Source organism: Peromyscus californicus, unplaced genomic scaffold, assembly GCF_007827085.1.
Source record: "Peromyscus californicus insignis strain IS unplaced genomic scaffold, ASM782708v3 Scaffold_3__1_contigs__length_106647218, whole genome shotgun sequence".
Lineage (NCBI taxonomy): Eukaryota > Metazoa > Chordata > Mammalia > Rodentia > Cricetidae > Peromyscus > Peromyscus californicus.
The window spans coordinates 94,177,002-94,202,984 of record NW_026294551.1 but is presented as its reverse complement, the minus strand read 5'-3'; the positions used below and the strand labels follow the sequence as shown (position 1 = coordinate 94,202,984).

The 25,983-nt window shown below is 43.8% G+C and overlaps 2 protein-coding genes across 12 annotated transcripts in view; one reads left to right on the top strand and one right to left on the bottom strand.

The window, feature by feature from the left end:
* LOC128123103 (ATP-binding cassette sub-family A member 17-like) overlaps positions 1–24,520 on the bottom strand; it is an 89,331-nt gene extending 64,811 nt beyond the window's left edge. For 5 of the 10 annotated variants that reach the window (XM_052759104.1, XM_052759097.1, XM_052759102.1 and 2 more), the window contains exons 1-7: positions 19,691–24,520; positions 18,462–18,723; positions 11,573–11,700; positions 10,392–10,557; positions 6,329–6,588; positions 4,594–4,710; positions 3,168–3,285 (exon numbers count right to left, since the gene is read on the bottom strand). In XM_052759104.1, the coding sequence (XP_052615064.1) occupies positions 3,168–3,285; positions 4,594–4,710; positions 6,329–6,588; positions 10,392–10,557; positions 11,573–11,700; positions 18,462–18,723; positions 19,691–19,744 (1,105 nt within the window). In that variant the 5' untranslated portion in view covers positions 19,745–24,520. Of the gene's footprint in view, positions 1–3,167; positions 3,286–4,593; positions 4,711–5,724; positions 5,843–6,328; positions 6,589–10,391; positions 10,558–11,572; positions 11,701–18,461; positions 18,724–19,690 lie in introns of those variants that run through there. The other 5 variants (XM_052759098.1, XM_052759099.1, XM_052759100.1 and 2 more) reach the window with 5 other exon arrangements.
* A 316-nt stretch (positions 24,521–24,836) lies between these two features.
* Positions 24,837–25,983, top strand: part of Abca3 (ATP binding cassette subfamily A member 3) — a 62,361-nt gene continuing 61,214 nt past the window's right edge. For both annotated transcript variants that reach the window (XM_052759107.1, XM_052759108.1), the window contains exon 1: positions 24,837–25,004. The gene's annotated coding sequence lies outside the window, so the exon portion shown is untranslated. The remainder of the gene's footprint in view (positions 25,005–25,983) is intronic.

Below are 25,983 nucleotides of genomic sequence, written 5' to 3'. Positions count from 1 at the left end.
GTTCTTTATTCAATACTAAGTGATCAGCCCTAAAATCATACACATACAAGTAACATTATATAGATTGAGCAGGTTGTACTTACATATTTAGGAATAGATTTATGTATATGTAACAATAATTAAAGAAAAGGGGGCCATAAATTTGAGAGAGGTGCATTAGAGGAATTGAAGAGAGGAAAGGGGAGGGAAAATGATGTTATAATTATAATTTCAAAAAAAACACATAGAGCAGTAAGTGCTCTTAACTGCTGAGCCATCTCTTCAGCCATTCCCTCTTTAAAAAAGATTTTTAAAAATATATGTGTATCTCTGTGTGCTTGCATGCAGCACAGATGTGCAAGCACCTCCAGAACATAGAAGAGGGCATCAGATCCCTGGGAACTAGAGTTAAACCCGGTCTTCTGCAAGAACAGAGTGATCTTAACTCACTGAGCCCTCTCCAGCCCCCTGATCTATAGTCTTACTGTGATGCCTTTTCTAAGTCTGGTGTGAGACAGGAATATTTGTTTTTTATTTTTGAGTTGCATGGGTTATTTTATTTATTCTGGATACAAGTCTCTTGTGTTATTCCTAATTTCTTTGTTTCTTTCTTTCCTTTCTTTTTTTTTTTTTTTTGGTTGTTCAAGGAAGGGTTTCTCTGTGTAGTTTTGGTACCTGTCCTGGATCTTGCTCTGTAGACCAGGCTGGCCTTGAATTCACAGAGATCCACCTGACTCTGCCTCCCAGGTGCTGGGATTAAAGGCATGTGCCACCACCACCCAGATATTCCTTTTTTTTTTTTTTTTTTGGTTTTTTGAGACAGGTTTCTCTGTGTAGCTTTGTGCCTTTCCTGGATCTCACTCTGTAGATCAGGCTGGCCTCGAACTCACAGAGATCCGCCTGCCTCTTGCCTCCCAGTGCTGGGATTAAAGGCGTGTGCCACCACCGCCCGGCTGATATTCCTAATTTTTAAAATGTTTTTCCTAGGCTATAGATTACTTTTTCATTTTCTTTTTTTGTACATGTTTGCTATGTTGCACTGACTGGTCTGGCGCTCTGTAGCAATGACTGGCCTTGAATTCAGAGCAATTGTCTTTTCTCAGTATTCCAAGTACTAAAATTATAGGCATACATCACCACTTTTTTTGTAGTTGATGGTGCATGGTCTGTGGTCTGTCTATTATGTAGCTATGGCTGCTCTGAAACTCACTATGTAGATCAGGCTGGCTTTGAACTCACAGAGATCAGCCTGCTTCTGCTCCGGAGTGCTGGGATTAAAAATGTACGACATCACACACGGCACTGCCACTTTTTTGATGGCAACTTTGATGTACAAAAGTTTTAAATTTTTCTGAAATTGAACTATCAATTGTCTCTTTTATCAGCTGTATTTTTTGTGTCCCAAGAAGTCATTGTGTAACACAAAACCATGAAGATTTTCTCTTATTTTTTTTAAATATTTCTATTTATTCCTTATAAATTCCATACTTATATTTAATGTATTTTGATCGTATCTACCACCCCAACTTCATCCATTCAACTCCCCTGGGATGCCCTCAGCCCCTCTGGGCTTCATGTCCTCTTTTATCTTTTGGTATTTTGTGTGTGTGTGTGTGTGTGTGTGTACAGGTATGTGTTCATGTGGATTTGTATGTGCATGCATGTGCAGGCCGAAGTTGACATTGGGTATCTTATGTAATCTTTCTCCTCTTTTGGTTTTCTTTGCGAAGGGTCTCTCACTGAACCTGGAGCATGTGGCACTGACCTTCTGTCTCTACTTCCTCAGAGGGACAGGAATGTATTGTACTGAGTTTTTGTCATGTAGGTCCTGAGGAGTTGAACTCAGTTGACTAGCATCCTCCTGGGCTTGCTATAAAGCTATGGAGGAGAGGTGGAATTCAAAGTTTGAATCCTTCTCCTTCTTGGCAGAGTGAGTATTTTTCTAGGAATCACAAATTAGAGCATGCCATTTGATATAAAACATTCACAAATAGGAATAATACATTTCTTTTTCCTGGTTCTTGTAAACACTGTCTTTTCAGGGGGCAACTGCTGAGCTCATTTTCTCTAACTGTTTTATTTTATTTTATTTTATTTTATTTTATTTATTTATTTATTTATTTTGGTTTTTCGAGACAGGGTTTCTCTGTGTAGCTTTGCGCCTTTCCTGGAACTCGCTTGGTAGCCCAGGCTGGCCTCGAACTCACAGAGATCCGCCTGGCTCTGCCTCCCGAGTGCTGGGATTAAAGGCGTGCGCCACCACCGCCCGGCTGTTTTATTTTATTTTATTTTATGTTATAATTTAATTTAATTTTACATATCAGCCACGGATTCCCCTGTCCTCCCTCCCCCAGCCCACCCCCCATTCCCATCTCCTCCAGGGCAAGGACTCCCCTGAGGATTCAGCTCAGCCTGATAGATTCAGTCCAGGCAGGTCCAATCCCCACCTCCCTTCACCCAGGCTGAGCAAAGTGTCCCTGCTTAGGGTAACTCATACTTCAATGCTCCTGTGCTCTGACTTGACTCTACCTCCTATTATTTCTATTCTCTATATGTTCATCAATTCATGTGTAAATAGTTTTAGATCTAAGACCTCCAACAGGACCAAATTCACAGGAAGTCCTTTGTGGTATCTTAGAAACCACTTTACTATTGTGCCCCAACTTCACAATCATGATCTGGAGGACTTTCTGCCTGAAATGCCTTACCCTTCTATTTTCTTCTAAACTGAGACTTGTTGGTGCTGGAGATATGGCCCTGGAGTTAGGAGTGGATGCTGCTCTTTCGGAGGACCTGAGTTTGGTTCCCAGCACCCACGTCAGGTGGCTCACAACTGCCTGTAACTTCAGCTTCAGGGGATCCAAGGGTCTCTTCTGGCCTCCAGAGCACCAGGACACACATTGCATACACACAGTGAGACATATAAATAAAAATAAATAAACTGAGACTTATTATCTACCTCACTTTGAAATTGTTTTAAGGACTTAAATATAGCAAAAATTGTATATTTCATGTGTTTCAACAAGCCTTTAATAGGGAGTAGAATTTTCCCACTACTGAAATAACCATAAAACTGGAAACTTAGCTGTGGAGGAATAATACTAAATTCTCTAAGTAATGGGAATGACAATGTTTTTAGAAGAAAAAGTCATTAACATCCCCCAACAGAAAATAATAGCAGTACTCACCTCTTTGAAAAAATGTGCTCATCATGAATGCAAAGAAAATTGTGGCAGTGGCAAAACACATTAGAAAAATAAATATCAAGCTAGGGTTACTGTTCGTGAACACAGCCACACTGTTTACCTATAAAACAACCATAGATGTGAAGAAAGTATGAAGTACCCATAAAACACTATAGAAAATATTTTTTAATTTAGAATTATACATAGATTTTTTTAAAGGGAGACATCTGATCTGCCATCTGTTATCATTTATAAGTTATGCTATGAGTATTTTTCAGGGAAAAAATAAGTTTGCATTCAATTTTTGACCTAATGTGGACATTTTTTTCTTTTGGGGGGGGTATCTCGGGTATTGAATTAAGGGCCTTAAATACACGGCATGTGTTCTGTCACTGAGCTACACCCCCAGCATAAGTTCAATTCATTTGTCACATTATCAGTCTGACATACATTTGGTGCTTCTTTTGTTATCTTGTGCCTTCTGTTTTAATGTTTTCTGGTTATTTCTTTTGCTTGAACTATTTTCCTATTTAGCCTGGGTTTTCTTTCTTCCTTTTACTACACTGACACAATACTAACAATTTAAAAGGTAAGTTTTTATATATCCAAGTAGTGAGTTATTAAATATAAACAGGCCAGTGTTAATATCAAACTCCATCGGCAGCATAAAAAAAAAACCATGATAACATGTAAGTAAAATAATGTTTTATAATAACTATTTTCAACTATTGTACAGTATGAAATTTATCCTTTTTTCTTTTTAATTAATTTATTTTTACTTTATGTGCATTGGTGTTTTAACATGGGTGTTTGGTTCCCTGGACCTGGAATTACAGACAGTTGTGAGCTGCCATGTGGGTGCTGGGAATTGAACTTGGGTCCTCTGGAAGAGCAATCAGGGCTCTTAACCACTGAGCCTTCTCTCCAGCCCTATCTTTTAAAGTTTGTAAAAATGTATTTTGTGATCCTCAAGTTTCTAAATACTAGATTAGGTATGATAGCACAAGACTGAAATCCTAGTACTTTAGGGGTAAGGTTGAGGATTAACACAAATTCAAGATCAGCCTGGTCTATATAGTGAATTCTAGGCCAGCCAGAGCTCCATAATGAGCCTCTGCCTCAAAAAGAAAAAGACACCGGGCGATGGTGGCACATGCCTTTAATCCCAGCACTTGGGAGGTAGAGCCAGGCGGATCTCTGTGAGTTCGAGGCCAGCCTGGTCTACAGAGCTACACAGAGAAACCCTGTCTCGAAAAACCAAAAAAAAAAAAGGTGAGGGGGAATGCTTACTTCCCCAGAATTTCAGCAAATACCACTGAATATCCATCAGAGTTTTTCCAAATGGTCATCAATAACTGTACCACCCATACCATACCAGATTCTTTACTATCCGTTCATAGCTCACTATATTCTAAAAAACAAAGCATACCTTTGCACAAAAGAGAATGGTCATAACAGAAACGACAATTAAGACAGAAACGAAGAATGTAATGAACCAAGCAACCCAGTGCAGCCAGCTCTCCAGTCCCATCATACACATATATTCCTAGAAAAAGCCAAAGAGCCAAGTGTTAGAGCCTAGCTAAGTGTCTCAGGCACAGTCGGGGAGGCGGATGCTGAAACTCAGCGGGTTAGGATGACAGGTTGTGTGGACTGGGGAGAGACAGCTGCTGGGGCTGATGGAGAGGGATAGAACTAGAAGGCAAGAATAAAACGGAGTGGTACTTGGTTTAACTAAGGCAGAGTAGGCATTGTATAAACCGACTTTAAATTTAAAAACAACTGCTAGGAGAATTTAAAAGTAGGACACATAAGGAGTTTAGATGTTAAAGCAGAGTATAGTAGTCCATCCCTCCAATCCCAGCATTTGTGAGACAGAGGCAGTAAAATTTGTCAGAAGCACAAGGCCAGTCTAGTCTACAGAGCATGTGCCAGGCCAGCCAGGGGTTCTATATTGAGACTTTGTCTCAAAAAAAAAAAATAGTTTGGACTTTTTGCTCAGGGCCATTTGCTTAGAGGAGACATTCAGTAAATGAACTAACAGCATATTTACCATTGGGGTTTTAAGAATGTGCCATCATGCCTAACTTCTACAGTGTTAAATTCATCTGAAAACAAGACTCAAGTATAAAGAACAAAAACATGACCAAAGTGTGGACATTCTATGCCCACCAGCTTCTATACAAGTTTGCTGTTGAAGTGAAAACTAAGGAAGGTGGAATTTTATCCCACAAGCAGAAACTAAATGGGTACCCTAGCCAGTGTCGGAAGCTCCTAGTTTCCTGGGGTTTTCAGAGAGTATAAAGCTGGATAGAGCGTCCACCTGTCAGCCATTGGCCCACTGTCTCCCATCCCACAGGCAGCCTCATCATCTCTATCAATTCCCAGCACCTATACTGTGACTCACAACCATCTCTAACTGTAGTCCCGTGGGATCTAGTGCCCTCTGGTGTGCAGATGTACATGCAGATGAAAACATCCTATACATAAAATACATAAATTTAAAAATTATTTTAAAAAGAGAAAAAATTTAAAGTGAGAAGGTTTTAGCCAGTTGTACCTCTAGCGCTGGGGAGGGTGAAGCAAATAGCTCATGCGTTCATGGTCAGCCTGGAAAACACAGTGGCTTCCAGGTCACTATTGGCTACAGAATGAGATCATGTCTGAGAAATAAAAACCTAAGAAATACAAGATTATTAAAGGGAAGAAAGTGAGAAAAGAAGTAGTAGAGGTTATGTAAACAGAAGAGCACAGAAAGTGAGTAGTGAAACCAGTTTCGGGACCAACGCAGAGGACACAAACCCTGCCTTCGGCTACATTTTCCTAGAGGATGCTTCTCAATCATCTTCCCACAAAATGGGAGTGAGTTGATTGTGGATAGAAACCCCTTCTATGTGGACATTGTCTGAACACCTGCCCTATTAGTGACAGAGTGCTAACCTAGAGGACCGACTAGGCTGGGCAATCTAAAAGTAAGGATATGTGTGATAACAAGAGATGGGGCTTCCTGCAAGCAGGATAAAAATATGAGAGCACTTCTGATTTCCATTTCACCCGAGAGGCTGACAAACCCTCCCGCCTGCTTGGGCCTCAGTCTCCCCAGGGACACTTCATTAGCGGCCTCCCCACAGCCCTGTGCTTCCCGTCGGAGTAGACAGAGTTACCTTCAGTTTCTTCTCCTTCTCCAGTAAGATGGAATTGATGATTATGAGCTCAACACAGATGAAGCTGAGCATGAGCAGCAGAGGGAACTCATTCTGAAGGATCACTAAGAATGGGTCCTTGATATGGGGCCCAAATGGGAATCTCTGCAGCAGTACATGGAGGTTCTTGAACATGTTGAGTGTTGCGTTGGGATCATGGTGCCACATAATGGCTTTGTCTACTGCATGCTGTATTGCCAGAAAGCCTTCTTTGTTGTATCCTACAAGAAACCAGAATATCGAGCACAAGAAAGTAAAGATCCAAATGACTAAAAATTCAGGTGGATCCTGGCTAGCTATTAAGACAGACAACAGCCAGAAGGTATTCTTAGAGTCTTCATGATACAACAGAGGACAGTGAGGAGCCACTTTGGAGAGCCATGGAAACGAAGCAATGATCAGAAAATGAGTTCTGGCAGAAAAAAAAAAAAGCCATGTTCTATACAAGGATTTTTCTCCCTTCATTCTCAGCCTCTGTGGATAGAGCACCTGTTCTGTAGTTTTGATTTTATAGTAAATACAGGATAGTTAAACTCAAAGCCCTTGAAAGACACAGACTTCCTGATTGTGTTGTGACTGCTGCACAGCTCAAGGGTTAAGTTTCTGTATTTTGCTGGCAGGCACAAACACTGTCCTTATCATAAGCATTGCATCAGTGTAGCTGGTATGCCAGGATCAACTTTCAATAAACATAGATTGCAAGATAAAGATCCCCTGAGTGCTTTCTAGTTCCAAACAAGGGTAACCAGTCTCCATGGAGGGGTAGTAGAGGTGTAGTACAGAACCCTGTAGTAAAGGTGACCACTGTGCCCCACTGTCCAGACATAGGCAGACCTCCAGATCTGTCAAACTGGAAAAGGGAAGGGCACGTTGCTGGCAACGAGTCCTGGATATTGTTATGCATTCCTGTTTGTTTGTTTGTTTGTTTTATAGGAGTGTTTTCACTAAAAAATTATAGGATATTTTCTAGAATCGGAGTAAATACTTGGGTACTTAGGCTTGGATTCCAGTTGGTGGGCATGCAGGCCTTAGACTGCAAGACAATTGTGTGGTCATCCTATAATGAGGGGTTGATGATCAATTCTGGAAGAACAATTGCTTAATTGGTGTTCATGTTCAACCTCTCACAAATAGGGAAACCAAGAAACCGAAAGTGAATCAGAAAGCATGCTCCTTCATGTGAGAAGTGGCTCCTAGGCCCTTGCTCGGGAATATGTTGCTTCATGTGAAGGAAAGAGCATCTCAGTTATGTGCCATCACTTCTGCCTAAGTCTGGAATTGCCAGAGAGGAAACTGGGGGCTGTCATGGAATGGGCAGGTCCAGGGAAACAGGGTGCCAAGTAGGGATGTCTGCACTGTTATATACAGTTATGTTCCTTTTCATAGCAGAGAACAAGATGGCAGAAAGCAGACACTAAGAAAACTCTCCTCTACTGTTACTGGAAAGTTCCAGAGCAGAAAGTCAGCAGTGCTTCCTGCAGAGAAAGATTATGGTACCCAGCTTCGGAGCCACGTTACGCCTTAGGACATAGGAGCTTCTAGGAATGCCTAACCTTCTGATTTTAATGTTATCTGTTTATCCTCAGCAAAAGAGTGAGGGGAAGGGTACTTTCTCAGGGTATGATTCCAGAGTGGGAAACAAAAGAGTGGAGCTTGGCCTAGCCAGCTAAGACCATGAGATCTGGAAAAAGAGGCAGCTAGTATTCTCCGGCTAGTTGTGGGTGGGTAGGGTGGATGGAATTAGAACCAAAGAGAGATCTAAAGATTCAGAAAGAGCAAGTAAATTCAAATGAAGTATTAGCCAATGCAGAGGTCATGTGTTCAGAACCCACCCCACCCCTGTGTGTGCACATGAGCGTATGTGTAGAGGATGAGGCCAGCCTTGGGTGCTGTTCCTGATGCACCATCAACCTTGTTCTTTCAAACAGGGTCTCTCTCTGGGACCTGGGGTTTGCTAACTAGGCTAGCCTGACCAGTGAGCCCTAGGAATCCTCCTGCCTCTACTTCCCAGCACCGAGGTTATAAACACGTGCTGTCACACCCAGCTTTTTACATGGGTCCTGGAGATGGAAACTCAGGTTTTCAGTTTGTGCAGCAGCACTATACCAACTCAACTATCTCCTTAGCCCCAAATTCAGGAGTTCTGGAATGTCCTTCAAAGTTGGAGATGTCCTTCAAAGTTGGAGATGTCCTTCAAAGCAGGAGCAGAATCTTTAAAACAACACAGGCAGTCAGGCAGGGAGGCCTGCAGCAGTGTAGATACTTGTCTGTCCCTCCTTTATCAAGTTAAAGGGAAAACAGATAATACAAGAAGTATTTTTAGTGGTTAGTGAACAAGGCATGTTAAACAGGGATAAATGAAACATACACGCTGAATAGGATGGGCGTTCAAAACCACATCACACACTGGCTGTGATGACACAATCTTGTAACCCCAGTACTGAGAAGGGGGGTGGCAGGAGCATCAATAATTCAAGGTTACCTTTGGCTTCACAATGAGTTTGAGGTCAGTTTGGGCTCCATGAGACCCTGTCAGGAAGAAAGAAAGAAAGAAAGAAAGAAAGAAAGAAAGAAAGAAAGAAAGAAAGAAAGAAAGAAAGAAAGAAAGAAAGAAAGAGAAGAGAGAGAGAGAGAGAAAGGAGGGAGGAATGGAGGAAGGAAGGGAGAGAGGGAGAGAGGGAGGGAGGGAGAGAAGGAAGGAGGAAGGGAGAGAGGGAGGGAAGAAGGGGAGGAAGGAAAGGAGAGAGGGAGGGAAGGAAAGGAGGGAGGGATGAAGAAAGGAAGGGAGGGAGGAAAGGAAGAAAGAAAGGGAAGGAGGGAGGAAGGGAGGGAGGGACAGAGGGAGGGAGGGACAGAGGGAGGGAGGGAGGGACGGAGGGAAGGAGGGAAGGAGGGACGGAGGAAGGAAAGCTAGACCAACGGACAGGTCTACAGGTCTCGGGAGGCAGCTTAGTGTACGCTGAGCTCTGTCCCCAATGCTGTAACAGGAAACAAAGGGCAGCACAGGGCTAGAGGTAGAGCTCAGTAGTAGAGTGCTGGCCTGTTATGTGGAAAGCCCTAGGTTTGATCCCAAAAATTGTAGGGTTTGGGGAAGGGGAAGAAAAACGAGAGTGCTACTTACAGGTGGAAAAGGGAGGTCACGTAATCATGTTTCTTTCATGATGAAGGCTACATCTTCCCTAAATAACTGGCCATTCTTGTTATAATTATTATAGTTTCACTCTGGTCCTGCATGTGTGCTGCCCAAGAAACATAGATAATGCCCACGAGTTCTCAACAGGCTATTTAGAGCTACAGGTACCAGGTGGCTGTGCTCAAGGTAAATGCACTGGTGTCTGCCAAATTCTCTGGCTGAGTTCTGGTCCCTAACAACACAATCAGGCAGAGGCTAGCATGGCAGAAAGCAGAACCTGTGAGTGTTGTGTTCGCTAGCCTCTGGGATGCCTTTCCTGTTAGTAACCTCGGAAGCTACCATTACACCAAGGTGAATTCCCACACAGCATTCCTAACAGTCAGCAGCTCGGGCAGTACTAGAGACTGACCATGTGGTTTTCTGCATGCTAGGCAAGTACCACTGAGGTACACCCCAGCCTGCTAGTAACTTTCCTAAAATGAAAAGGAAAAGGTAGAGAAGTCATTATTTTATAGGAATTTCAACAAATTAAGGAAAGTCACTTAAGTCATAGCTTGTAGAGAACAGTAGAAAATGTATTTTAAAAGTAAAATGTTAGAAATATAGAAACTCACACCCTTTGTTCTTGTAAAACGCTTTCATTCTTTCAAGCAATTCAACGTCATTATAAACAATCAAAATACATACCTGCTGTTTTAACTTATACTGGAATATAAGCATTTTATTGAATGCCACATTTTCAAAGGTAGCTCCTTGGACCTCTACTGAAATGTTAATCTTAGGTGCGCATTCAGTTAGCAAAACAGTATCACAAATAGTATCACAAATATGTGGTACAGGGCAAATGTGGCTGTGCTCATGGTAATGTTACAGGCTTCAGAGTTTCCTTACCAGGGTTTCCCCCATCAGCATATGCAAATTCCCGGGGTTCTTGGCTTGGATTAGGAGGATAAAGAAAGGCTGTGCACCAGCCTTCTAGCTCCTCTTGAAAATATAAATAGTTCAGTGATGGCACAAAGTTCCTCTGAACATAACTGAAACGCAAGTCATACTTAACCTATGAAAAACAAGGAGAAAACATTGGCCATCAGATCCTGGGACTCAGCAATGGTACAGGACAGGGCAAACTATTTGGCTTTAATTCTTTAAGGCCCACACAGGCAGGTGTCTCTCCTGGAACTACACAGTGGCCTTCCCTGTATTTCTCTGCAAATTATCCCTGTGACCAACCTGGGAAAAGAGCCATGGACTGTAGCGTATGCTGGAACCAGGTCACCTAGACCTCCACCCCAAATTTCTTATTGAACTGCTGTCACCCTGGGCGAGTTACTTAACCTCACTCAATCATTACGCCTCAATGTCCTCCCAGCGAAAGGGGGATGATAATAACAACCTCATCCATTATCTGCCTGGAGGGTCACACAATGTGATATCTGACATGTTTGTGACAAGTTCTAAAGGTCATTAAACAGCCTATATACCACAGAAGCTACACGTAAGTGCTTTACCCATTGCAAAACATAAATCAAATATTCTTGTTTAACATATTGTTTTTCTTTAAACACACATGCAGAGCTACCATATCTAAATCTGTGTGATTAGTAGTAATGATAATGAACTAATCCAACCAGAAAATTCTTGCTCCCCATCTACCCAACTGCTCTGTTCTAAGCACGTTACATGCATAAACCTGAAAACCAATTCATAATCCAGGCACTAATTTAAACTCAACCACACCGAAATGTCAACAAATTTCCCAAAGTTATACAGCTGCTAAGGGACAAAGCTGAGGTTCAAGTTTCTTCTGCCGAGTGGTCGAGTCAGCTTCTGTAATCAACAGCCAAACACACTCCAACCTGTGCTGAGGACAGAGACTTGCTCAGAACAGATCTCTCTTAAACAGTCTGAAAACAGCAACGGAGTGGGCTGTAAGGTATGAATTTGGGATCTCCACTCCTTTCCTCTGGAAATAAGATGACAAAGCTGCCATAGAAGAGCGCTGAGGGGTAGATGCCTGATTAACCCCGCGATATAGTCACATAGTAAGATTGCTATAAGGAAGACTTTCTTACCACGAGTGGCAAAGGGTCACTGTCGCTATTGAAGGTATGGTCAAAAACAATTCCCACCAGTACGTAGAAAGACCTGGGATCCTTAATTATGTATTTTTCAAATAAAGGCACCGAAGGAAAGCCTAGAACTACAAAAAGAAAAATCCAGTCAGTGAATAACTGGACATGAAAGCAAGTAATGCCATCAATTATCTATCTAAGGAGATTTAAGATTCCAGCTTACTTCTCCATTCACTCACTCAGTCATTCTGTAAACGTATGAGCAGAGAGAGAGAAACACAAAAAAATAGGATTAGTTAAAAGGCATGATTTTTAGCCAGGTGGTAGTGGCACACACCTTTAATCCCAGCACTCGGGAGGCAGAGGCAGGTGGATCTCTGAGTTCGAGTCCAGCCTGGTCTACAGAGCGAGCTCCAGGACAGCCAAGGATATAGAGAGAAACCCTGCCTTTTGTTTTTGTTGTTATTATTCAGCTCAGAACTTATAGCACAGCCAGCAACTGTCTTTAGATATCAAGGAAGTAATGCTGAGGAAGGAAGAGAGCTAGCTCTTACTCACTAATTATCGTGTATGATATGTGAGTGCTAGGGCATGCGGGGGTCATGGTATAACTTTTCAGAGTCGGTTCTTTTCTTCTACCTTCATGTGGGTTCCAAAGATTGAACTTAGCTGCCAGATTTATGTGGCAAGCACCCTTATGCATGGAACCATGTTGTTGACCATATAGTAAATGCTATTTTATATATTTATATAACTAGAAAAAGGGATAGGAAAGGTGTACATATTAAATAATGTGTTTCATTATTATTATAAGGTTATTGTTCTTTACTTAGCACACTTAGGTTTCTTCCATTCACAATACCCTCAAATAATATAAAATATCTCAAGTAACTCTAACCAAGCAAGTGAAAGACTTATATGATAAAAAACCTTAGGACACTGAAGAAAGAAACTGAAGATATCAGAATATGGACAGACCTTCCATGATCATGGGTTGGTAGGATTAATAGTAAAAACAGCCATCCTACCAAAAGCAATCTATTTATTCAATTGCAATCCCCATCAATATTCCAACATAATTCTTCACAAATATTGAAAGGACAATTTTCAGCTTCATATGGAAACATACACACACATCAAAAAAAGATAGCTAAAACAATCCTGAATAATAAGAAAATTGCTGGAGGTATCACTATCCTCAATCACAAATTGTACTACTAAGCTATAGGCATAAAACCAGCATGGTATCAGCACAAAAACAGACACGATGATCAAGGGAATAGAATTGAAGGCCCAGAAATAAATCCACACACTAGTGGACAACTGATTTTTGATAATGAAGCCAGAAAAGCACACTGGAAAAAAGAGAGCATTTTCAACAAATGGTGCTGGTGAAACCGAACAGCTGAAGAATCCAAATAGATACATACTTATCACCTTGCACAAAACTCAACTTCAAATGGATCAAAGACCTCAACATAAAACCAGATGCACTGAACCTGATAGAAGAAAAAGTGGGGGATAGCCTTAAACTCATCTATGGTGGTATTTTATTTGTACTGAAATGTGATTTTAATTGTATGTTAATAAATAAAGTTGCCCGGGGGTCAGAGCTAATAGCAAGCCATAGCAGAGCTGGGCGTTCATGGCCTTTAATCCCAGCACTTGGTAGGCAGAGCTAGGTAGATCTCTGTGTGGTCAAGGATACAGCCAGCATTGGAGACACACGCCTTTAATCTCAATACCATAGTAGACCTGGAGGTCTGTACATACAGGCAGTGACGAGGTAGTCATGTGCTTGGGTTTACAACCAATGAGAAGACAGAACAGAAAGTCTATATAAAGACAAACAGACAGGAAGTAGCTCTCTTTCGGAGAGGTCTCTTGGCTTAAGAGGCTAGCTGCAGCAGGAGGGTAAGGCTCTTAGCTCTGATCTCTTGGCTTTCTTCTTTGCATTGGTTCTGTATTTTTTATTTAATAAGACGGTTGGTTACATCTACACTCATCAGCACAGGAAAAGACTTGCTATTCAACATAAAAAAGATCAACAATTAATAAATGGGACCTTAAGAAACTGAAAAGCTTCCTTAAGACAAAGGACACTGTCATTTGGACAAAGTGGCAGCCTACAGAATGGGAAAATATTTTAAACAACTACACATTTGATAGAGGACTGATATCCAAAATAGATAAATACCTCAAAAAACTAGATATTAAGAAAATAAATAACCCAAAGTGGGGTGCAGATCTAAACAGAATTTCCAAAAGAGGAAAATTCAAATGACTGAGAAACACTTAAAAAAATGTTCAACATCCTTAATCATCAGGAAATGCAAATCAAAACTACATGGGGATTTCATCTTACACATGTCAGAATGCCTAAGGTCAATAATACAAATGACAGTTCATGCTGGCAAGGATGTGTGGAGTAAGGAGAACACTCACCCATTATTGGAAATCAGTGTGGTAGTGTTCCTCAGGATGGGGCTCAATCTACCTCAAGATCCAGCTATACCACTTTGAGCAATATAACCAAAGGACATTTCATCCTACCACAGAGACACTTGCTCAATCATATTCATTGCTGCTCTATTTATAGTAGCCAGAAACTATATTGGAAACAACCTAGATGTCTCTCAAGAAATGAATGAATAAAGAAAATGGAATATTACTCAGCTGTTTAAAAAAATTAAATCATGAAACTCACAGATGAATGGACGGAACTAGAAAAAAAATCATCCTGAGTGAGGCAACCCAGACCTAGAAAGACAAATATGGTATGTATTCGTTTATATGTGGATATTAGCTGTTAAATCAATGATAAATAAGCTACAATCCATAGACTCACAGAGGTTAGGTATAGAGTAAGGGACTAGGGGGACAAACAGATATCTCTAGGAAAGGGATGATGGCAGGAGAGGACGCTGGAAAGGGAAGATTAAGTGGGAAGGAGGAAGGAGGAGGGAATAAGGGAGGGAATATGAGGAGAGACAGCTAAAATTAAGGGCCATTTGAGGGGTAGTATGGAATCCTAATACAGTAGAAGCCTCCTTAAATATACTCATATATGAAGGTGACCTAAATGAAATTGCCAAATAATGAAGGAGATAGAACCCCAACTAGACTCTCTCTCTCTCTCTCTCTCTCTCTCTCTCTCTCTCTCTCTCTCTCTCTCTTCCAAGACAGGGTTTCTTTGTGTATCTCTGGCTGTCCTGGAACTCCCTCTGTAGACCAGGCTGGCCTTGAACCCATAGAGATGCACCTGCTTCTGTCTTGAAAGTGCTGGGATTAAAGGTGTGCACCATCAACACTTGGCTAGACATCTCTTTTTAACAAATGAAGCTTCCAGTTCTGGGAATGGGTTACATCTCATGGAGTTATTGGCCCAAAGAATCCCATGGGAACACCCAAACCCAGACTGTTGCCAAGACTTATAGGTTGCTCTCTACAGACTAACAGCAAGGTCCTATTGCTGAAGACAACACCTATACAACGCATTGAACAAGGAGAAGTTGAGCTGGTGCCTATATAGAGCCTTCATCCCTTCATGCTAGTGTCTTTGGTACAGGAATGTACTCTACAAGCTACCAAAGGAGAAATGTAAACACCAACTCAGATCTACAATGGTATCCCAACTGCAAGATATGCTAGGGCAATGGTGGATCAAAGCTTGTGGGAGTGATCAACTGTGATGGCTATTCTTGGTTGTCACCTTGACAATATCTGGAATGAACTATAATACAGAAATGGAGGGTATACTTAAGATCTGGATCTTGAGGCTGGAAGACACATCTTTAATCTGAGCCACACCTTCTGCTGGACGCCTATATAAGGACAAGGGAAGAAGGAAGGGGGTGTGTTCATTCTTCACCTACTCGCCCTCACCTTGTCAGCACATTTATTCCTTCACTGGCATTGGAGCTGACTTCTTCAGAATTACAGCATATACAGAAGTCCAGCTGAGACACCCAGCCTTGTGGGACTGAACAACTACTAGATTCTTGGATTTTCCATTCACAATTAGCTATTGTTGGACTGCAGCCTATAAGTCATTCCAAAAAATTCCCTTACACACACACACACACACACACACACACACACACACACACACACACACACACAGAGAGAGAGAGAGAGAGAGAGAGAGAGAGAGAGAGAGAGAGAGAGAGAGATTCATTCCCTAAATTCTGTGACTCTACAGAACCTTGACTAACACACCAACTAATATCTGATTTGACTTAACTCCACAAGATGGAACCCATACCCAACACTACTTGGATGACCAAGAACCTGAGACTAGATAGCCCAGGAACCTAGGGTAAAACCAAATACTACTGTTCCACTAAAAGAGTATGGCAATAAAATGATTCCTAATGACATCTTGCTATACTTACAGATCAGTGCCTTGCTCAGCCATCATCAGTGAAGCTTCATCCTGCGCAGAATGGAACAAATACAGAGTCCTACAGCCAGACAAAATACGCCTTAAACAGATGTCTCCATCAAAACCCTCACCTCAGGGCTCAGAGAACTCTGAGGAAGAGGAGGCATAAAGAAGAGCCAGAGGGAATGGAGGACAGCACAGAAACAAAGTCCTCTAAATCAACAGTATCGATGCACTATGAACTCACAGAGACTGAGACAACATGCACAGGGTTGGCACCCATCTGCACCAGATGGGCTCCTAGAGCTGAAAAGAGAAGTGGACACATGCTCCCATCCCTAACCCTAATCCAGAGGCTATCTCCAGTTGATAACCACTTGCAAATGCAAATTTAGTTTTCTCTAAGGGAGTCTCATTGAGGAAACAAACTACTCTTTGTGGTGTTGTTGTTGTTGTTTGGTTTTGTTTCTCAAGACAGGGTTTCTCTGTTTATTGGCTGTCCTGGAACTCACTCTGTAGACCAGGCTGACCTCAAACTCAAGAGATCCACCTGCCTCTGCCTCCCACGTGCTGGGATTAACAACAACTGAAACAACTACTCTTAAGGGTAGGATGTATGTCCAGCACTCGATGATCAACAGAAAACAAAATCAGTGGCATCTTTGGAGGTTCCTTGTCTCATAATGTTGTGTTGTATCATTTTTATTTTATATATATGTAGTTTATTTTTTCCTCTTTTTACCCTTCAGGTCCTTGCATATATATTATGGCTTCCAGTTTCTTGTTTTTATGGGATTCCAGAGTGTATGAAAGAATGGGTCTCTGCATCTATATCTTTTTCTTATGTATTTTCTTAGGTTCTTTTCTTTCTGTTTGTTTGTTTTGTCCTATTCCAATGTATTGGTTTTTGTTTTATTTTATTATATTATAGTTTATTATTATCCCTTAGAAGCCTGGTTGTTTTCTAATGAGAGGCAGAAAGGAGGTGGATCTAGATGGAAGGGGAGGTGGGGAGGAACTGGAAGGAGTAGAGGGAGGGGAAACCATAATCAGGATATATTATATGAGAATGAAAAAAATCTATTTTCAATAAAAGGAAAAAAAGAACTGTCCACATTGAGTGGCAATAGAGCTGGGAGTAAAGCAACCTTTCCTTTAAATTTGAATTCTGTCTTATTAGAATATTCTTAAAGCCAGGAATGGTGGTGCACTCAGGAGTCAGATATCAAGGGTGAAAGCTGAAAGATCAGAGAAGCAGAACAGCCAGCCACTGGAGACTTCTTACCTCTACGAAATCTCAGACCAAATTGGGGGTGGGGGAGATTCTGTCTCCACTCACCTTATATTCCTGTCTCCACCTCCTGATTGTGCTAGGATTAAAGGCGTGCACCACTGCTGGGCTCTGTAATCTCATGTAGCCCAGGGTGGCCTTGAACTCCGGATCTTGCTGCTTCCTCCTCCCCAGTGCTGGGATTAAAGGTGCGTGCCACTGCCTGGCCTCTATGGCTAACTAGTGGCTAGTTTCACCCTCTGATCTCCAGGCAAGCTTTATTTGTCAGAACACAAACAACATATCATACGACAGCTTCCTAAGACCAAGAGAGGCTGGCCTAGGAATGGCTGGCACAAAGTGACCCACACAAAGCAGGTGCTGAAGAAAGCACAGAGACAGAGTACCAGAGGAAGCTAGAGAGAAAAGCAGGGGCGGAGTGTAGATAGAGAGTCTCTGTGTATTGGGAAGCCATAGAAGGGTGTAAGCAGGGGACAGGCAAATTCCTAGTGACCCTGTGAGTATCTTTCTGCCTCTGTTTGGAGACTGAGTTACAATAAGAAAAGAGAAGCAGAGAAACCTGTTAGACTCTGTGAGTGTGTTGTGGAATAATCATTTTACACTGTGAAGATATGTCATTTTGATTGGTTTAATAAAAAGCTAAATGGCAGGGCAGTGGTGGCACACGCCTTTAATCCCAGCACTCTGGAGGCAGACCCAGGCGGATCTCTGTGAGTTCGAGGCCAGCCTGGTCTACAGAGCAAGACACAGGACAGGCACCAAAACTACCCAGAGAAACCCTGTCTCGAAAAACCAAAAAAAAAAAAAAAAAATTAACATTTTGATTAGTATTTAAACCTTGCAATACAAGTATACAAGCCTCCAGTGTGGTCTGTAAAATAATAAAAATGCATCAAGGACAGTTTTTCCTTCAATTACCACCTCAAACACTACAATTTGTAGATTCCGAACTTTGGGTCACTTTTGTAAGAGCTCTCAGGGAAAAACTTCACTATAAAAATGCCTTCCCAGGATGGTATATGACTCCAGCAACCCTGACAGCCTGAGTTCAGTCCCCAGAACCCACAGGTAGGAGAGAAATGACTGGCAAGCTGTCCTCTGACTTCCACTTGTATGCCATGGTATGTACACATACACACAATAAATAAATGTAATAAAACATTTTAGTGCAATAAAAAAGTGAAATGCCCTCCCTATTCCATCTTATATCTGACCTTCAAAGTCAACAGCAAAGGTTTGTTCCACCATTTCAGTGACAGCTTTCAAAGTCTCGCTTTTGGAAGGGATATAAACCAACTGAAATTTATTTTTCAGAGGATACTTATTGAAATATACTGGCAGTAAACTGATATCAACTGGTTGGTAGTTAGTAGTTGACACGCGCTTTGGCATACTATTGAAGCGAAGATACAATACAATTGCAGAAAATAGTAACGGCATCAAGATTTCCAGAAGTGTTATCAGAGTCTTCCGCTTCTAAAACAGAAACAACAGCTGTGTGTTAATCCCAGACAAAATTCAAGTGTCAATTTCTACGTGGCAAGCACTCTTCTATTTAAAACCCTGAGGCTGGAGAGACCTTCTAAGTACTTTCTTAGCATACATGAAGCATGATCTCCAGTATTGAATAAACCAAATGTGGTTATTCACATCTGTAATCCTAGCACTCAAGAGGTTTGGAGGCAGACAGATCAGAAATTCAAGGTCATTCTTGGCTACTTAGGAAGATCAAGCCCATCCTTTAATATACCTTTGAGACCCTGTCTCAAAACAAACAAACAAAACGAAAATAACAAACGAGAAACCTCTTTCATTTCTTCTAGTCTCCCTACACAAAACACACACAAGAAAGGGGAAAGACAGAATGAGAGCCAGCTAGGCATCTCCATTCAATACCTGTTCTAAACCATCAATGGCTAGAAATCAATGGCAAGGGCTGCGTTTAACAATGAGAGCTAACAGAATTACTGTGGGAGCGTGAATTTTTAGAAATGAAGTTCTTAACTGTCCTTCAACTCATTATTAGTGACTGTGATGTCAACTTGATGGAATCTAAAATCACTTGGGAGATAGGCCTCTGGGTGTGCCTGTGGTGATTAATTTTTATTAACTGAGGTGAGAAGACTTGTTTAGCTGTGTGGCACCATTCCATAGCTAGGATCTCAGATTATGTACATGGAGGAACAGTATGCATTCACTGTCCTCTGCTCCCTGACTGTGAATGTGATGTGACCACCTGCTTCAAGTTGACACAATGACTCCCCCATCACGATAACTATACCTTTAAGCTGTGAGCTAAAACAAACCCTTTCTCCCTTAAGTGGCTTTTGTCATGGTGTTTTATCACAGCAACGGGAAAAGAAACGAAGACTAACTTAATGAACTTAAACATGCAGTTGCTCCTGAGGACCTACATCTTCCCCAAAGATAAGCATACCCATACCTTTAAGATGAAATTCTTCCAGAGAAGAAGTTTTAACTTCTTGAACACTGCCATTGTACCCCCAGCTGAAGATGCTCACCACTAGTCAGAAAACAAATTGAGACAATATTATGTATAACACAAAAATGTTAAGAAGTATTCTTTCAGCCAGGTATAGTGGCACACACCTTTGATTCCAGCACTCAGGAGGCAGAGCCAGGCGGATCTCTGTGAGTTCGAGGCTAGCCTGGTCTACAGAGCTAGTCCAGGATGGGCTCCAAAGCTACAGTGAAACCCTGTCTCGAAAAACAAAACAAGAAAAGTATTCTTTCAGCCAGGTATAGTGGCACACACCTTTGATTCCAGCACTCGGGAGGCAGAGGCAGGCAGATCTCTGTGAGTTAAATGCCAGCCTGGTCTACAGAGTGAGTTCCAGGACAGCCAGGGCTACATAGTGAGACCCTGTCCTGAAAAAACAAAACAAACAAAAACAGAAGTATTCTTTGCACCCTGGGATAACTTTGTTCTTGTGGGCACTCAGAATATTTTCAAATTACTTTTCTTTTTTCTATTGTTAATCCTTCTCCATCTTTTTGGGCTGATTCTTCCTCCTCTCCACAGCCTGTAAACATTAAGGAGCGACAGGGTTCAGTCACTGGACTCCTTTTCATGCCAACATGTGACCTCACATAGCCATGATAGGATCCACATACATTCAGACAATGTCTGCTTTGATTTCTCTAGCCTGGACTTTGCCTCAAGCTCTTTTCCCAAATAGTCAACTGTAGGATATCTGTCCCTGCTTCACTGTGTTTTATCTCAAAACTGACCTGGCCTATTTATGGTCACCCTAAAACAAGTCATCCCACGGTCTTGTTCACCTCAGTTCATGTTGTTCAAATCTAGATGGTCTTATAATAAAAAACAAAACAAAACCCTGAGCCAGATATTGGGGTAAAAGCTGAAAGATCAGAGAAGCAGAGCAGTCAGCCACTAGTTCTTACCTCCACTAAATCCTCAGCCTAAAGAGAGTGAGTTCCTGTTTCCTCACCCCTTACATACCTTTCTCTGCCCAGCCATCACTTCCTGGGATTAAAGGCGTGTACACTTCCCAGTACTGGGATTAAGGTGTGTGCCACCACTGCCTGGCTCTGTTTTCAGTGTGGCCTTGAACTCACAGAGATCCAGATGGATCTTTGCCTCCCCAGTGACAGGGTTAAGGGTGTGTGCCACCACTGCCTTACCTCTATGTCTAATCTAGTGGCTGGCTCTGTCCTCTGATCCTCAGGCAAGTTTATTAGGGTGCACAATATCACCACAAGTTCATATCAGTTCCATTCTTCCAGTTAACGGTTGTTACTGCCTTCTCTTTTGAAGCCTAAATGCAGATTGTCGCAAACCTGTACTTGGTCCAGCCTTTGAAATACTCACTGGCGCCTTTCACCACCCTGATTCTCATCTTCCCTTGCCTTGCCTGAGTTCTTGCAGGAGCCCCAGCAGGGCAATCACTGCACCTAATCTTGTCATCTTGCAACTAATTTTCTATGCAATGACAAGAACAATAAAGTTCAAGTCAGACCACTTCTGCTCTTCCACCACAAACTCTTTTGGCTCCCATCTCTCTCCAAGAAAAAGCCTTGCCTAACAATGACTTACAAAGTTCTGCAGTATATAGTTTCTGTGATTTCATTTACTTTACTGTTCCTGCTACAACATCACAGGACTAGCTACTGTTCCAAAACACAACAAACACACCACTGCACCAACATTTGGATTTCTCTTGCCAAGTACACCATTCCTTCATATCTTTACATGGAGAATTCTACAGTTTCTTTTGGGTATTTATTCGGAAGTTACTTTCTCAGTGAGGTTTTCATTGACCATTCTAAATAAAATTTCAGTCTCTCGAAACATCTATTTTTCATGTTTATTTTTCTTCTTAGCATATTTAAGCAGAGAAATGTTTTTTTATTTCAGGACTGGGGATATGGCTCAAGAAATGGCTAAAGTGGGTAAAATTTTTGCTGCACAAAATGCTTGCAGGACCTGAGTTCAGTCCCCAACACCCATGTAAAAGTTAGCACATGCCTGTAACCCCAGCTCTAGCCGAGCAGAGGCAGGCAGATCTTGGGGGCTCACTAGCCAGATAGTTTAGCTGAAACATGAGCATCAAGTTCAGTGATAGACCCTGCCTTAAAAAATAAGGTGCATGGACTGTAGAGCTGGCTTAAGTGTCCATCCAGAGGACCCAAGTTCAGTTCCCAGCATGCACACGGGGCAGCTGACAATTGCCTGTCATTTCAGCTCCAGAAGATCTAATGTGCTCTTCTGGCCTCCGCAGGCGCGCACACACACACACACACACACACACACACACACACACACACACACGGGGGGGGGGGTCTGTGGAGGGGACAGAGAGAGACAAACAGACAGACACACAAATACACAATAAATAATAAAATATTTAAAAATATGATGCACAACATAGCACCAAGCTCTGGTAGTGGCCCTTGCGGCTTCATCAACTCAGGGCAGATTGTACCACACTGGTGAGAAACACACAGAAATGAAAAATTGCATCATAAGGCAGGATGCCAAAGAGTGACTAAACCAGCTGAGGTTACTCTTTCCCAAGGGTCTTCCAATGACCTAAGGCTTACTCACCAGGCCCCAACTTAAATAAAGACTCTATCACCTCAACATCACCACTTACCCCTTTGGGCACAAACTACATCTCCCATGCTCATATTCTCTGGCCGGTTTACCTGAACCCCCATTAATAGGTGTTTTAATTTTTCAACAAGAATATATTCATATAATACTTGTTAAATTTTAAATTTGGGAATGTACTGATCCATCCATATGAATCACCTACATTTTCTAAATGATTAAAAGCTATGCAAATTATATTTTAAGCAAGATATTTAGTGATTTACTCAAGCACAGCTGTGGCAATGTTACTACACCTTCTGCACTACTTGGATATTTAATAGTACAAGTCTAAATAATTCACTGACATATTCAATGAATTTATGTGCATTCCATGCAATTCTGTTTATATTATTTTCAAATTACAATATCTTCACTAGTTTAACGATACATTGTTGAGGACTCTGAATTGTGTTAAATGGGTGTCTTAATATTTACATTTCAAGTTTCATCTGTACAGTCAATATACAATAAAAATGTGAATTTAACACAAGCACTTATTTTGTGAGATTCTGAGGAACATTCTTCATCAAACTCCCAGTCCCATCTTATATCGAAGGGAAATTCTAAGTCACTCAGCGCTGTTCCTAGATTTAGTTCTGCAGAACAATGATTCGGTTTGGAAAGGACTAAGGGGTTGCCAGCTCTAATCAGTTTAAGCTAGCAATGACAAGTCCCGGTTTGCACGAAAAGCAATTAAGGAAGACTCAGGCTAAAGTACAATTCTAGTTAGCCAGGCGTGAGGTAGAGAATGAGAAAAACATTCTGTTTGGAGGAATGATGGGAAGTCTTTTGGAGATGTCTGCAGCACACTAATAATCCAAATCCCCACCTTTCTTCAATTGCTCCCCCGCCCCATGCTCATTACAGGCATGCATCATACTACCATTTAATTGGCATTTAAGTGCTAGGCATTATAATCCCTTAAACACGTATTTTTTTTTTCATCTCACTTTCAAAAAAGACGGTGGGTGGGAGGGAGGGAACAACTCTTGAATTTGCTCTTGTTACCATTTTAATCTTAGGAATAGGAAATAAAGATTCTGAAAAGTGAAATGACTTGAATACACTAGTGAAGGACTCAAGACCTGAAGCCAGGTCTTTATGACCGCTTTATTCAGCAAACTTGGCTAGAGCTGTCTCTGTGCAAGGTGTTCTAGGACCCCAGGGATGACCCTGTGCCAGGGAGCCCACCTTCTGGGTTAACCATATTGGACCCCAGAGAGTGAGGGGTTATGACCCCAGGGAAACTGACATTGACTCGGAAGTCACGATCCCGGCGTTACCTTACAGCACCTGCCGCGGCCGACCCCCCGCAGCCGGGGAGGGCTGCGCCCCACTCACCGCCCGCACCGAGCCGGTGGCCGCGGGCACTCAGGGACCCACTGCGACTGTTGGCCCCGCGACGCAGTCGCCCACGCTCCACCCGGTGACCCACTTCTCTCGGGCCGGCCGCGCGGCTGCACAGCCCTGGCTCCAGGAACCTATGATTCCAGCGCCATTCCCTCCGGCCTGAGCCGACCGGAGGGCACGCCGATGCTCGCACCCTCCTGTCTGAAGAAACACGACCTCCAACCCTCTCGCCTCAGACTGCCTCCGAGCCTCAGTCTACAGCCTGACGAGATCCCAACGCCCCAGTCTCCTGCCTGAGGGAACCCTAACGCCCCAGCCTTCTGCCTGAGGGGAGCCCCACCCCACTCCGATTCCGTTCTCCTAGCGGTGCTGCTGGGCTGGGTCGTGACTCTCGCTTTACTCGCTGCCAGCTGTCGCCTGGAAGGTTCCTCAACCTAACCTCACTGGAACTTGGGTTTCTCCTGCTCAGACAGGAGCAGAAAGTAGCACCTTCCCTTGGTGACAGGAGTGAGGTGGAGCGAGGGCCCTGAGGAGAAAGAGGAACTTGAAAGGGTAAATCCCGCCGCGAGAGTGAAATTCCTGATGTTACAGCCTCAGCTGCTTTGAAACACAGTTGTCCAGAGACGAGCTTCAGAAGGCCCACAGCCCCGGGGCTCCGTCTCCGGGCGTCGCACGCTCAGTCTCGGAAGCAGAGCCCCGGACAGAGCCCCCTGCTGGACACCGACAGGGGCGTGCTGCAGGCTCAGTCGCGCGCGCGCGCGTGCGTGCGGACCCAAACCCGCAGGGGCAAGCCACCACGCACGCGCCGTACGGCCCGGCCCCGCCCCACCCCACCCGCACGCGCGCGCCTACGGGAGGGGCGCCCTCCGTGGAGTAGTGCGCAGACGCAGGATCCGGAATGGTGAACTCGGAGCGGGCGTAGCGCGACGTGGAGCGCCCTCTGTCGGAGCTGGGCAACATGTGCGAGGCACTGCGCAGACGCGGAATCCAAAGCTTAGGCGAGGCAAAGCCGGCCGGGAGCAAACCCGGGGCACCTGCAGGGGCGGCCCACTGCGCACGCGCGGGCCGACGCGCCCCCTGTAGGAGCCGGAGCTTCCTGGTGCGTTCTTCCCCCCGCGCCTGTCTCCGGTGCTTCCTCCCCGCAGGGCGGCCTCAGCTGTCAGCGCCGGCCGCAGCCGCCCCTGCGAGGCTGGAGCGGAACCGGGAATCTAAGGGAGGGAGCCTGGCGAGAGAGCTCCTCCGGCCGCCGCCACCCTGGCGCTGAGGGTCGGTGAGTGCCACTAGGACCCGTCCCTCGCGCGCTAGCTCCGGGGTCTGAGGTTTGCCGTCCTTGCCCGTGTCTCCACTCTGCCGGCGGGCAGCGCCCCAGCCTGGGGCCTCCGAGTCCCTGCCTCGCGCCGGGACCGTCCGCGCGTGTTGCCGCAAGTGTTGCTTTCGCGGCGTCCCCGAGCCTGGGTGTGTCCCCGCTATAGCGGGGCCGCTGGGAGCGCAGGAACCAGCTCAGACAGCCAGGGTCGTGATGGGGTCCATTGTGCGGGCCCGGCAGATGGACAGACAGCCGCCGCCCTCCGGCGCATTCCTGGCTGCGGGGTAGCAGGCGGGCCGAGTGCTCCCGGCGCACCACCCGGTCGGTGTTGGTGCGGGATGGTATTCCTCGCAGCATCAGAGTCCTTCAAGCTCCACCCTCTTCATTTTCACGAACTTCAGCGTAGGGTTCAAAGGGTGCTTTGGTGGGGGTTGAAGTTGGCAAAGCCCCCGGTGTGCAGGACAAGACAGGGAAGGGGAACCACCGGTGTGGGTCAGGTGTCTCGGCGTTGGTGCTCCGAACTTCAGCCAGCCCCTGAGGGATAGGGTCTCCTTCTAAGCCTGGGTCCAGGGCAGATGGCCCTGGTGCTGCATGCTTGAGAGACCCTGCTTTCCCTGTGTGTGGCCCATCCGGGCCTTGTCTTAGAGGGTATTTCTGTCTGCCCCTTTGCCTCCAGACCCGGCAGATTCTTGAATCATGGATAGGGACTTGGTGTTTGCAAATCAGGAGCATTCGGGAAATGCTCCCAGAATGAGTGACGAGGCTCTGTAGTAACAATGTGGAGACCCTGGCAAAGTTCAAGAAAATGAGTTCCACCCTTGTCTCCTAAGCAGCCTTATTTCGTTCAGAAAGTTTTGGTGTTGCCGTTATTAAGCTTGAAAGACTGAGACCATTTTAGAAAGCTTGCCTCATGGGAAATGAGAGGGGGGGGGTAGGGAGAGGG